Raw genomic sequence first — 13,310 nt, 5'->3', positions numbered from 1 at the left:
AATTGGGTTTTCTAGCGCTTGAGTATTTTTTTTCCTGTTTAGAGGTTCCGCATTTGGCCACTATATTTCTTGGTGTTTTGATTTTAGGATCCCTTTCAGTGGGTGATCAGTGAATCCTTTCAATGTCTATTTTACCCTCTGTTTCTATGACTTCTGGGCAGTTCTCTTGATAATTTCCTGGAAAATAGTGTCCAGGCTCTTTTTCATCGTATTTTTCTGGGGTCAATGATTCTCAGATTAAGTCTCTCCTAAACCTGTTTTCTAGGTCTGTTGTTTTCCCCAGAAGGTATTCTCACATTTTTCTCCATTGTTTGTTTTTGGTCTTGCTTGTAGCGAGATTCTTCTTGTCTCCTCGAGTCATTCAATTCTATTTGTTCTATTCTAGATTTTCAGTGAAGTGTTTTCTTCACTCACTTTTTTATATCTTTTTCTAATTGTCCAATTTGTTCTATGAGAATGCTTCTTCCATTTCTCGCCCATTTTATTCTTTTAGAGCCTATTTTCTGTTTCCAGTTCACTAATCCTATTTTTCAAGGATTTGACTTTCTTTATCCACTCTGTCTTTAAATGGTGGGATGACTTCTCAAGACTCTTCTTGCCAAGCCTCCTACTCTTTTCGTTTTCTTCTAGCTCTCTTTGTGAAGCCTTTTTAATTCTTCTATAAGATTCATCTGTGCTGAGGAACAGATGATCTCCTCCCTAGTGAGGGATTCACCTTTAAGATAATCTGTTTTAGTCTCCCTCAGGGTTTAGAGTCTGTTCTCTGTCTGTATAAAAGCTGTCAATCGTTAAAGTCCTTTTAACTTTTGCTCATTTTGTCAGAGAAGAATCAGAGACAAACTAGCAAAGAAAAAAAGAAAAAAACCCCAAATGGGATCTGCTTTTTTGGGGGGGAGGGGCTGGGTGGTGTTACCGAGCTTCCTCTACAGACTGCAAGGGCAGCAGCGAGGCACTAGCAGGACTGTGCTGAACCTGGGCTCTGAGACTCTGAGAGCCTGCTGAGATGCTGTGGGGGAGGGGTGGCCGGTCCCAAGGAACTCCAGCTGTTTGGGGTTGTATTCTTCACTCCTGGTGTTTTTAGCTTCTCTGCTGGGCTACTGACTTGCTGCCAGGGCAAAGTATCCAATCATGTAGCAAGCTCTCCCAGAGACGGCTGAGATCCCACCCAACCCACTCCAGTCTGTCTCAGGCTGTGAGCTGCCTGAGCTCTCACTGCTGCTCTCAGCCTGTGCCCGATCTAAAACCGCCCACCCTCGAGCAAAAACAGACCTTTTCTGGTGAATCTCAAGGATGTTCCTCTTGGTAACTATTTGTGGGGGGTTTTTTCAGTCAGGGCATTAATTCAGAGGCTTGTAATGAGATGGATTCTGAGAGAAAATGCGGAGCTTACACAGCTGTGTGCCTCCTCGCCGCCAAGTGGTTAAGTTATTTTTGATCACAACCCCAATTCTCTTTGCTCTTCCTTTCATTCTTTTGAATTGGTTTTATTATTTCTTGTATCTTACAATGTCATTAGTTTCCCCTTGCTCAACTCTAGCTTAATTTTTTGAATTTCTTTTGATCTTGTATTGGTCTCTCTCTCTCTCTCTCTTTTTACTAATTGTTTTTCAATCTCTCTTATATGACTTTTTAAATCCCTTTAAAGTTCTTCCATGAACTCTTTTGAGGTTCATAACCACTTGATGTTTTTCTTTCAGGGAGGATTGGCTTATTTTTTTTTAAACTTCACTATGTTCTCTGAATATGAACACATATCTTCTCTATCTCCATAGTAGCTATCCATGATTGGGTTCTCTCTTTTGTTTACTCATTTAAAATTTTTATTTAGTTTTTATTTTATTTTTATCAGCTTGTAACTGTAATCAGGTTCTAGTCCTAAGGTGTGGGTAATGGTGCATTGTTTTCCTGTCCCACTTCCTAGCCCAACCTCTCTACTTTAAGCCAAAACTTAGTTTATCCTTTGTTCTCAAAGAGAGCCAAGGGGAAGATGATGAATTGGATTTAAGTGAGGGAGAGTTGCGCAAATTCACTAGCCTCATTCTAACAGAGCCATCTGGGTCCAGGGGCAAGATAAAGATCAGTACAACTGGAAATGGCTCAGGAAGCAGGGGGAGACCTCTACCTAGTTAAGCTAAGGTGTCTCCTAGGTGAGCAGTGGTACATGCCCCACTGGGGACCCAACTGATAAGTTCCAATTGGGCAACACAGTTTGCTTTTCCTTCTCATCTCCCTCCTTCCCTCCCTCTCTCCCTCCCTCTCTCCCTCCTTCCCTCACTCTCTCCCTTCCTCCCTTTCCTTTCTTCCCTCCCTCTTCTTCCTCTGTCCACACAGGGAACCATACCTTTACCTGCAATGTTCTGCACAAAGTAATATAAATTTTGATTTTGATTGTTATACCCTTATGAGATATCTTTTATTATGGGCTAGATTTCTTTTCTTCCTTTTTTTTTTTTTTTTTAAGGTCCTAATCTTGAACCCTAATCACTCAAGGTTCCAGTGGATTGGCCAACAATAAGTCCCAGCCCAAACCTCCCTTGGTCTTTGGGCAAGATGGCTCAGAGTGAGTGTAAATAGCAATTTTTCTGTTTTGGCCAGAAATCTTGAGGATCTTCCCCTCTCTCATGACTGATTTAGTTTATTATTTTTTTGGTGTTCTGTTATTGTTTTTGACTAGGTTAAAGAGGCATTCTCTGACTTATTTTTTATCTAGACTTAATCACTGAATGAGCATTGCTTCAAACTAAGACTTGGGAGAAACCTTAGTTTAAAAAGGCCAGTCTCCCATTTCATCCAGGGTCAAATTCAGTGATGCTAAATCTATATCTTAGTACTGGGCCCAGATGGCTCTGCTGGAGAATGAGGCTGGTGAATCTGCACAGTCCTTCCTCACTTAAATCCAATTCATTTGCAAGTCATGACATCATTTTCTGGGTGTCATGTTTCTGTTCAATAATGAAAGACAAACAGCAAACCAACGAACAACTGAAGGAAGAAAGGCCTAGCCAGGCAACTAGCTGTACTCTCCCTCTGCAGGCTGCAAACATTAGCTCCTTCCCTCTCTTGCAAGGGCCCATCAGCAGGGGCCCTCTGCTGTTGCACTCAAGCTGAGGACCTCCTCTGGTCAGCACAGCTGGGTAGGGTATTCCATGGCAGAGCAGAGTCTTTCAATTTTCTCTTACCCATCTGTCCAACTACTACACAGTCTTCAACTTAAAGTTCTGGAGGCTTTTGGCTATAGCTGACCTCACTGTTCTCAGGTCTTGTTGTTTGTACATTGGATGGAGTCTGCCTGGAGGTGTTTGTACTTTGCTCAAGTCTAACTTCTGTCCTAGAAGTTCAAGTCTTTTCTGAAGTCCTCTCTAGTTTTAAGAGAATGACACAGACTTCTGATAATTTTTGCCTCTCTACTGTTCACTTAGAGACAATATTCTGAATTGATTGTTGGAGGATATCTGGAGAGCCTTAAGTTTTCTGACCTACTCCATCACCTTCCCAGCATACTCCCTCCAATTCAGTTTTTTTTCCCCCCCTAAGGCAACTGAAGTTAAGTGACTTGCCCAGAGTCCTACAGCCAGGAATTTAAATGCCCAGATTTGAATTTAGGTCCTCCTGACTTAAAGGGCTGGTACTCTATCCACTGTGACACCTAGATACTCCCCAACTCCCAATTCAATTTTAACAATTTAAAATTTTTTTGTTGGTGCTTTTTAGTTGTCACTTTTAAATTATAATTCTCTCACTTTTATGTCATATACAAACAATAGAAGTATTATAACTAAAAAAAAAAAAATGAACAAACCAGTCAACACATTGACCACAATTGATAAAGTATGTAGTAATCTCTATTTATAGATGACCACTTCTCCATCAAGACAATGATGATAATAATAATTAACATTTATGAAGCATATATTATGTGCCAAGAACTGTGCTAAGCTCTTTACAACATTTGTCTCATTTGATCCTCATAACAACCTTGGGAGATAAATGCTATTATTATCTATATTTTATAGATATGGAAACTGAAGTGAATGAGGTTAAATAACTTGCCCACATCTGAATTTAGGACTTCCTAATTTCAAGCCAAGCACTCCATTCATTGCATCCACAGTTCTTTGGAAGTAATGCATTTTATTTTATGTTGATGCTTTTTGTTTTCATTTACAATACTGGAGTCATTTTGTATGTGGTTCTCGTGATCTTCTCTCATCATAAAAAGTTTTTAATGATGTGTAGATTAATTAGAAGGAAAGGGATCCCAAAAGTTTGGGGTCACAAACTGGTGTCATGAGGCATCTCAAAATCTTGAATCCATTTCCCAGTCAAGGGGCAAAGTTTATTTGTAATTGTAATGCCATTACAAGCTTGAATCCATTTCCTCATCAAGGGGCAAAGTTTATTTGTAATTAATGCCATTACAAGCAGGCTAAGTTCCAAAAGAAATTAGCAAAGAATCCAAGAGAAGGGGATAGATTTATACAAAATTGGATCAGAGCTTCATGTTACTTATTTGCTAATTTTAGAGCCTTCAGGTAGAGTTGAGGGGTGGTCTCTAAGGCATTACTGGGCATTTGGGCATTAATGAACAATGGATTATCTGACAGTCAGTAATGTTTGTAGGACTATTCTAAGCAGATAGGGGCAGCTAGATGGCACAGTGGATAGCGTGCCAGCCCTGAAATCAGGAGGACCTGAATTCAAATCTGACCTTAGTATCTGACAGTAGTATATGCAATGCTTCCCAGCTGTGTGACCCTGGGCAAGTCACTTAACCCCAATTGCCTCAGCAAAAAAAAAAAAAAAAAAAATCATAGATTGTTAGAACAGAGGGCTTCAGATCACTAATATATCTTCCCTAAAATCTAAGGGAAGTAATGTTACATTTTACAATTAATGATAGACAAGATAACTTACATTCCTAGGCTGGAGGACTTTTACAACTATTGACAGACAAAAGCACTCTTAGGTCAAAAAGGCTTCAGAGTTACTAATATCTCCCCTACATCAGTCACTGCTGTCTCCCCTCCATCACAACGAATCTCAATAACAAAAGCAACTTATGTTTGGCTTTTTCTTGAATGTAGTAAGGTCTGTCAAATAATATTTACTCATTTTACTACTAATTTCCCCCTTTTTTCTAAAACTCAGCAGGATTTGAGAGGCATTAAAAACATCAAGTTGTTTTTCTTGGGTTGTGAATGAGAGGTTGCTTGGCAGAGGAGAGTGGCTGATCTTGGATCTTATAGCCCTGCCTCTGATAATACTGGGTATACAACCATGAGATGAAGTAACAACTTCCCAGTATCCAGGCAACTCTAACAGTGTTACTAATATTCCATTATATTCTGCAACAATATCCCAATGTATTTAAAAGCCAATTCCCAATTTGTTCAGCCATTTTCCAATGGATTAGACCCAGTTTTCATTTAATTTTTTGCTACTACAAAAAAGGATACCATAAATATTTTTGTGTATATGCCACATATCTAATAGTGGTATCTATGAGACAAATAATTTATATGGTTTAGTGTTCCTATTAATATAGTTCCAAAATGTTTTCTAGAAATTTAGACAAAACTAAATAAATTCAGTGTCAGCAACAAATACTGTGGATAGCCTGCAAAGAGACATTCAAATATCAAGAAGGACTTCTTGGTTAGGATAAATTAATGAAAGAAATAGAACAAATTATCCTGAAAGCAAAGCAGATTGTAATTTGTACTCCAAAGTAACACATCCTGCCAAATTAACCTTAATTATTGATGAAAAAAAGGGCTTTCTGCAAAAGATAAAAACTTTAAGACATTCTTTCAGAAAAAAATAAGTGAGCAGAACATAGGTTAGGAATAATCATCAAACAAGATACATAGCAAGAAAAGCTTACAAATATTATTACTAGGAAAAGATTAAGCATTGGAAGCAATGAATTTCTGCTTCTAAGACTAGACAAGTAACTGATTCATCACCCCCCCCCCCAACAAAAAATAAATATGCCCTTTGAGGTCTGTTAAGACAGAATCCCTAAAAGTATAATTCAAAGGGAATCAAAAGAATTCTAAGGAAAGAACTAATATTCTGTAGACCAAAATCCAGATTCCCTCACAGTATGAGATTGTTTGTTTTTGGTTCTCAAAGACAACCAAGACTTCAGGAAGGTGATGCCATGACATATAAGTGAATTGGATTTAAGTGAGGGAGGGCTGTACCAAGTCACCAATTTCACTTTCACCTTCAGAGCCATCTAAGTCCACTGGCAAGATATAGATCAGGATGATTGGAGATGGCAGTAAAAAGAAAATACAGGGATCTAAGTCATAAGGAAGGCTGAGGGTGTTTTTGTTGTTGTTTTCCTTAATTTTCTTCTTTTTTTAACTTGCCTGGGGTCCAAGAGGGGGACTTAAGAGAGATTTTTACAACCAATATGCAGGGGTTAAATGACTTAATGACTTGCAATCAGGAATAGTGTGTACTTTAGTAGGTATTCTCCCTAGTATCTCAAAACTGACTGTATATTAACATGCCTATTTTCCCTCAGCCCTTCCTAAAACTGTCATTTTCTTTTATGTCATCTTAGCCAATCTAAAGAGTATAAGGTAGAAACTCAGAATTGTTTAAATTTGGATCTCTAATTAATAGTATTTGGGGGCATTTTTTCATCTAGTTGTTGAGAACTTACATGTCTTCCTTTGAAAAACTGATACCCAAAGTAGAATGGGTAAAGCACACAAGAAAAAAACAACCAAAAAACTGTATAAAACTCTTTCTACTAGAAAAATTTGAGTCCAATATAAGCATAAGAGTCCCAAGAGAATATTGAAGCAAGAAATATTATGTATCATATACACACAATTATAAATAATTGTTGTTCCCCATGACTGGAACTGCAAATCATCTGTCATATGTTCCACATTAATAAGAAAAATGAAAATTAAAACATGTGAAAGATTTTACCTCATAATCAAAATGGCTAAAATGATAGAAAAGAGAAATGTGCATTGGAATGGCTATGAGAGGACAGGTCCATTCATGGACAGGTAGAACTATAAATTCAACTATTTTAGAAAACAATCTGCAATGTTGCAAGCAAAGCTAATAAACTATTCTGACAATCAAGCCACTCTCCGAGGATATAAACAGACAATTTTCAGATGAAGAAATGGAAACTATTTCTAGCCATATGAAAAGATGCTCCAAATCATTATTGATCAGAGAAATGCAAATGAAGACAACTCTGAGACACCACTATACACCTGGTCAGATTCGCTAAGATGACAGGAAAAGATGATGATGAATGTTGGAGGGGATGTAGGAAAACTAGGACAGATACATTGTTGGTGGAACTGTGAATGCAATCAAACCATTCTGGAGAGCAATTTGGAACTATGCTCAAAAAGTTATCAAACTGTGCATACCCTTTAGGATCCAGCAGTGTTACTACTGGGCTTATATCCCAAAGAGATATTAAAGAAGGGAAAGAGACATGTATGTGCAAAAATGGCACATTTTGTGTGCAGCCCTTTTTGTAGTGGTTAGAAACTGAAAACTGAGTGGATGCCCATCAATTGGAGAATGGCTGAATAAATTGTGGTATATGAATATTATGGAATATTATTGTTCTGTAAGAAACAATTAGCAGGATGATTTCACAGAGGCCTGGAGAGACTTACATGAACTGATGCTGAGTGAAATGAGCAGAACTAGGTGATTTATCATATACTTCAACAACAATATTATATGATGAGCAATTCTGATGGACATGGCTCTCTTCAACAATAAGATGAACCAAATTAGTTCCATTGGAAGAGAACCAGCTATACCTAGCAAAAGAACTATGGGAAATCAATATGGACCACAACATAGCATTTCCACTCCTTCTGTTTCTGTCCGCTTGCATTTTTGTTTTCCTTCTCAGGTTATTTTTACCTTATTTCTAAATCCGATTTTTCTTGTGCAGCAAAATAACTGTATAAATATGTATACATATATTGCATTTAACATATACTTTAACATATTTAACATGTATTGGTCTACCTGTTATCTAGGGGAGGGGGTGGGGGAAAGGAGGGGAAAAGTTAGAACAGAAGGTTTTGCAAGGGTCAATGCTGAAAAATTACCCATGCATCTGTCTTGTAAATAAAAAGCCATTAAAAAAAAACCAAACTATTCTTACTATCACCTAGTGATACCTACTGGGCATGAACCCCAGAGATGTTAAAAACAGAAAGACATCACATGTTATAGTGCTAGAACATGTGTGTGTGTGTATATATATGTATACAAAGTATCCCTCTTTATGGCAATAAGATGGAAAGCAAAATGCTGGAAAAAACTGGCCTATGCATAGAATGGAATATTGTTACCATGAAAATAATGAATATGAAGAACTAGAAGAAGCTTACAACACAACATAGACACTAACATAAATGTAAATCCTTGGGGTTTGTTTTTGTGGTTATTTTGTAAGCAACTGAAGTGACTTGGTCCAGCTATTAAGTGTCTGAGGCCAGATTGACCGTAGGTAGGGCAGGTATTTTATCTACTGCAACACCTAGCTACTCCAACATAAGTCAAAACAGCACTGAAAGGTAACTTAGGATCAGAGATTTATAGCTACAATGGACGAAGGTCTCTGATTCTATTCCTTCATTTTACAGCTACATTTTATGAGGGTACTGGGGCCAAAGAGATTACATGATTTTCTTTCAAGATCACTTAGATGGCATCGGAGCCTGAATTTAAATCCATGTCCTTTACTTCTGAATCCATACATTTTCTGTTCTACTATACTACTTTAGGAAAGACTGATTAAATGTAATGGGCAATTCTGATCTAGCAGAACAGCCAATGAAATGCATTTCTTCCTGGTAGAGCTGCAAGCTTATGGGTAAAGAATATTGCAAATACTATCAGAGATATTACTTATTAACAGCCCCTCCCAGCTGCCACAGACTCAATTATAATTATGGAATGAGACATATGTAAAACAAATTCATTAGTTTCTTTTTAAAAGTTATAGTAAAACATTATCTTACCTCCCAAATCGCAAGCAGAGCGAAATTTTGACAGATCAAAAGCTGTTGCCACATCCCTCCCAGTCAGCTTGATAACGCTATCCATGGCATTCATAAAACGTAGCTTTGTCTCCATGCTGTGATAATAGGAGTCCTGAAAATAACACCATGTCCTGAGAAAAGATACTATTCAGAGGAGTGACTGACACATTTGCATCTCATTCAACATTTCTTCCTTAAAAAGGTCAAGGTCCAGGTTTAAATCCTGCATAAACCAGGTTATCTTATCAGTTCCACAGATAAAGACTACATCTGGAACTGAGTCAGCTATCTCTGAAATTATGCTTTTGGTCAAAAAGAGAATTATATGAGAGTGAATGAATGAGTGTAAAACCAGCCCTAGAATCAGAAAAAAAAGAAGTCAGAGGCTATATCCTTGTTGTTCAGTCATGTTTGACTCTTCATGATCTCATTTGAAGTTTTCTTGGCCAAGGTGCTGGAGTGCTTTGCCATTTCTTTCTCTAGCTCATTTTACAGATGAGGAAACTGAGGTAAGCTGGATTAAGTGACTGCTCAGGGTCACACACCTGGTAAATGTTTGAGGCCAGATTTGAACTCAGGAAAGTAAGTCTGACTCTAGACCTGGCACTGCTTCCATTGTGCCACCCAGCTGCCCAAGACATTTATTCCCTACTGTTCTTCAAAAGAGAAAAACAAGATTTGCCATTTAGTTGATACTTTCTATAAGGTATTAAAATGTTGTCATAGTGCATTGTTAATTTGGGTACTCGGTAAAAGGTAAAGATTGCTTGATTTGTACTCAAATCACTTGAACTCAAATTCTAGCTCTGTCATTTAGTACATGTGGGAACTTCTGGCAAATCATTTAGGGTTTTTGGTTTTCTTTTCTATACTGGGCCTCTGTATCTCATCCAGGCTGGAAGTACAGAGGTTTATTCCAATACTGATCATCAGGAAAGCTTAAATTGCTCTGTTTTCCTAATTTGAGTCAGTTCACCCCTCTTTAGGCAAACTGATATCTCAAGTTCTTCCACTCCTGAAAATTCACCATATTGTTGCCCGACTCAAGCAGCCATCTTGATTGGCTTTAGCTCTATTGCAAATTAGAAATCTCAAGTTTAAATGATCCACTAGCCTAAGCCTCAATAATGGCTGCAATTGCAAAATTTATATGCATTCATTTACTTCTAAGTGGTTCCCTTTTTGACTATTGGCACATGTGGAAGATAGCTTTTAGTTTCTTCACCTAAAAATGATGGGGCTATCACCATTTGAACTCTGAAGCCCTTTAAGGCTCTAATTCTACAATCTTGTTCTTCCAGAGAAACAAGAAGGCAATTGCTAACAATATCTTCCTCCCTCCCCGCTTTTCTCAGCTGCCTACATATTAGTGATTCACCTTTGCACATTAGTAACTTCTTAAACTGCTGCCTAACTCCCCCTCTTGGCTCTGTCTATATGTTGTTAAGGTCTAAAGGAGAGAATAAATCAGAAGGGATTCTTCCAGGTGTATAAAGTTCAATAATGGGACTTTGGCTTTTCAAATTAGATACAAATAGGCCTTTTAAAGGAGGAAAAAGGTGGGGCCAAAATTTGTCCAATTTACAAGCTAAGCCTATAGGACATTAAGCTTCAGAAATGATGTTATTTATGTATTCCAAAGTCTATAGGTTAAGTTGTAGATTCAAGTTAAAGCACTATGATTTAACTTGGCTATGACTCAATTATTCATTAGTGACAGCTACTTCCAGAGTCCAGGGGCAAAGTACAAAATCATAACAGTTCCCAGGCTGTCACAACATTAATGAGAAAATGGCAATCTTCTGGCCAAATTAGATGTTTAGTCAACTTAGCATATAGGGACTGGATAGATACTTGAAAATCAATCGATCACAATTTATTAAAGATAGAGGCAGGCTTCAATGAACATGAACAGCATTATAATTAGTAACTGGGGTTAGACACTGGGGATGTAAAGATAAAATCCAAATAATCTCTGCCCTCAAAGGGACAAATGTACAAGTACATATGCACACAAGCAAACAGAAAATAAATACAAAATAATTTTGGGGGTGGGACAGTGCTGTACTAATTAATGGGATAATCAGGAAAGGCTTCTTTTAGGAGCTGACATTTGAGCCAATCTGGACGAGATCTAGGGGTTCTTTTTTTTTTTTCCCTAGGGGTTCTAATAAGCAGAGATGAAAGAAGTACATTCCAGGCTTAAGGGATAGCCTGTACAAAGTTCTAGAAGCAGGAAATGGGGTGTTGTTCAAAAAGTATATTATGCTACACAGGGTAATTTGGCTGCAATGTATGATTCTGATTAGGAGTAATATCAATCTGTAAAGACAGACAGGAGCCAGATTGTAAATGTCAAACAGGAATTTATTTTATCATGGAAGCTTTTCCTCTAGATACATAGGAGGATAGGAATAACCCTGCTCAGAAAGAGAACTTAGTCCTATGAATATATATATATATATATATATATATATTTTTTTTCACCTTCAGGATCACACAGCTAATTAAGTTTCTAGTCCAAATTTAAACTCAGATCCTCCTGAGTCCAATGGAGATGGTCTATCCACTGTGCCACCTAGCTGTCCCACTATGAATTTTTTTTTTAATAACCAATGATATTCCATGAAACATCTATTTCTAGTCCCTACCTCTTTCTTTTATTCATCTTGTTTCTCATTAGCACCTGTCTTACAATGCATGAATGAAAAAGAAAAATCTGATTAAAATTCATAGGAATCCACTCTGTTACTTGTTTTCAGAGAGTAGAAAAGGTTTTTTTGAGGGTGTTAGTTTCAAAACTATTTATCAAAATGAAGATTTGTAGTAATTGATGTATTTCAGTGATCAGTGCCTTTGCTTGGTCTTCGTAGAGATTAAAAGGTATATAATCGTTAACATATTTTCTCTGCCATTAGAAGGTGAGCTCCTTGAGGCCAGGGATTTGCTTTTACAACTTCCCCTATATTCCCAGAACTTAGTATAGGCTTGGCACAAAGAAACTTCTTGAGAAATGCTGGTTGACTTAAATATGCACTGAAAAATTTAGAATTTTAGGCTATATTGCACCTATCTTTTTTTATCTCATTACTATCCCCTCAAGATTATGGGTATTAGAACATTTTAAATTACTGATTCATGTTTTATTTTCATCCTTGAGTGCACACTCTTTCTCAGTTTTGTCCTTAGCAAATGGCACAATTGGCCGTATACTTATTAGGTGCTTAATACATGTGCTTAATTTAATTAATTCTTTTTTCAATCCTGCTAGAAACTCCATAGCAATCTTAAGGAATAGATCATCGGTTAAAATTCCACAACTCTAGGTCTTTTTCCATCATCAAAGGCTTATAGTAAAAAATATGTAACACTTGAAAGTGGCCACTCTAAAATATATTACCTGAAATAAGTCTTGAGCTTTCTTCTCAAAAGCTCGATGATTCTGATTTGTTCCCTCTCTGACAGCAGACTCCAGGTGTGTGAACAGTGGCCAAACATGATCATTGGCATGCATGATATAGCCATGAAGTGAATTTTCACTATCAGACACCAAGTACTTATCAGCCAATTCTGTGTTACTGTAGCCTGAAAAATAATGTGGTTGATTTTGTCATTCTTGAACTTGACAGCTGAAGCAAATTTTTCAAGAAGAGGTCTTTATTAGCATTACGTGAAACATTAAAACATAACATAGATTATTAACTATTGGAATCCTTACAAAGTGTTAAGTCATTAGAGTTGATAAAGACAATAATTATCTAATTTAGCATGGTTCAGTATTATTAATCTGATCTTACAAGGAGATGTTATGGGCCAGAAGAAACAAGGTACTAAGTGTAACTGATAGAAACAATGCTTGTGTTCACACCTTTAGAGAGCTCATATAAGCAAGAAGCTCTTAGGGCCAGAGAGTACTCTGGGAGGAAACCCATAATCCTACTCTCAGATCCCATAATCCCACTCTCTCAGAGGAGGAGTCAACCTTTGGGAGATCATATATAAGAAGCAGACAGAGGCTCAGTCAAGGAGTTCAGCTGAAAAGATTGAGAGGGAAGCATCAAGTCAGTTGAGAGAGAAGTCCTCTCTCGGAGGCGCAGGCAGATTCATTCCATTTTCCACCTTTGTGCTGGCTGGAGGCTGAAGGACAAACCTTTGGATTTGGAGACATTTGGAGCTCTTGGAACCAACCAGAGAGATAGGCCACCAAGAAAACTAACGGGGCTATTTTGGAAGGAGAAAATAAATGTTTGAACTTTT

The 13,310-nt window shown here is 37.5% G+C and overlaps 1 protein-coding gene across 3 annotated transcripts in view; it reads right to left on the bottom strand.

Moving 5' to 3' along the window:
• The window catches only part of ASMTL (acetylserotonin O-methyltransferase like), a 62,898-nt gene that overhangs the window by 14,751 nt on the left and 34,837 nt on the right, over window positions 1-13,310 (bottom strand). For all 3 annotated transcript variants that reach the window (XM_031959060.1, XM_031959062.1, XM_031959063.1), the window contains 2 exons: window positions 12,454-12,638; window positions 9,033-9,165 (listed from right to left, as the gene is read on the bottom strand). In XM_031959060.1, coding sequence (XP_031814920.1) covers window positions 9,033-9,165; window positions 12,454-12,638 — 318 coding nt within the window. The remainder of the gene's footprint in view (window positions 1-9,032; window positions 9,166-12,453; window positions 12,639-13,310) is intronic.

The sequence above is a fragment of the Sarcophilus harrisii genome, chromosome 3 (assembly GCF_902635505.1).
Source record: "Sarcophilus harrisii chromosome 3, mSarHar1.11, whole genome shotgun sequence".
Classification (NCBI taxonomy): Eukaryota; Metazoa; Chordata; class Mammalia; order Dasyuromorphia; family Dasyuridae; genus Sarcophilus; species Sarcophilus harrisii.
The sequence above is the reverse complement of the archived record's forward strand: the minus strand, read 5'-3'. Positions and strand labels throughout refer to the sequence as shown.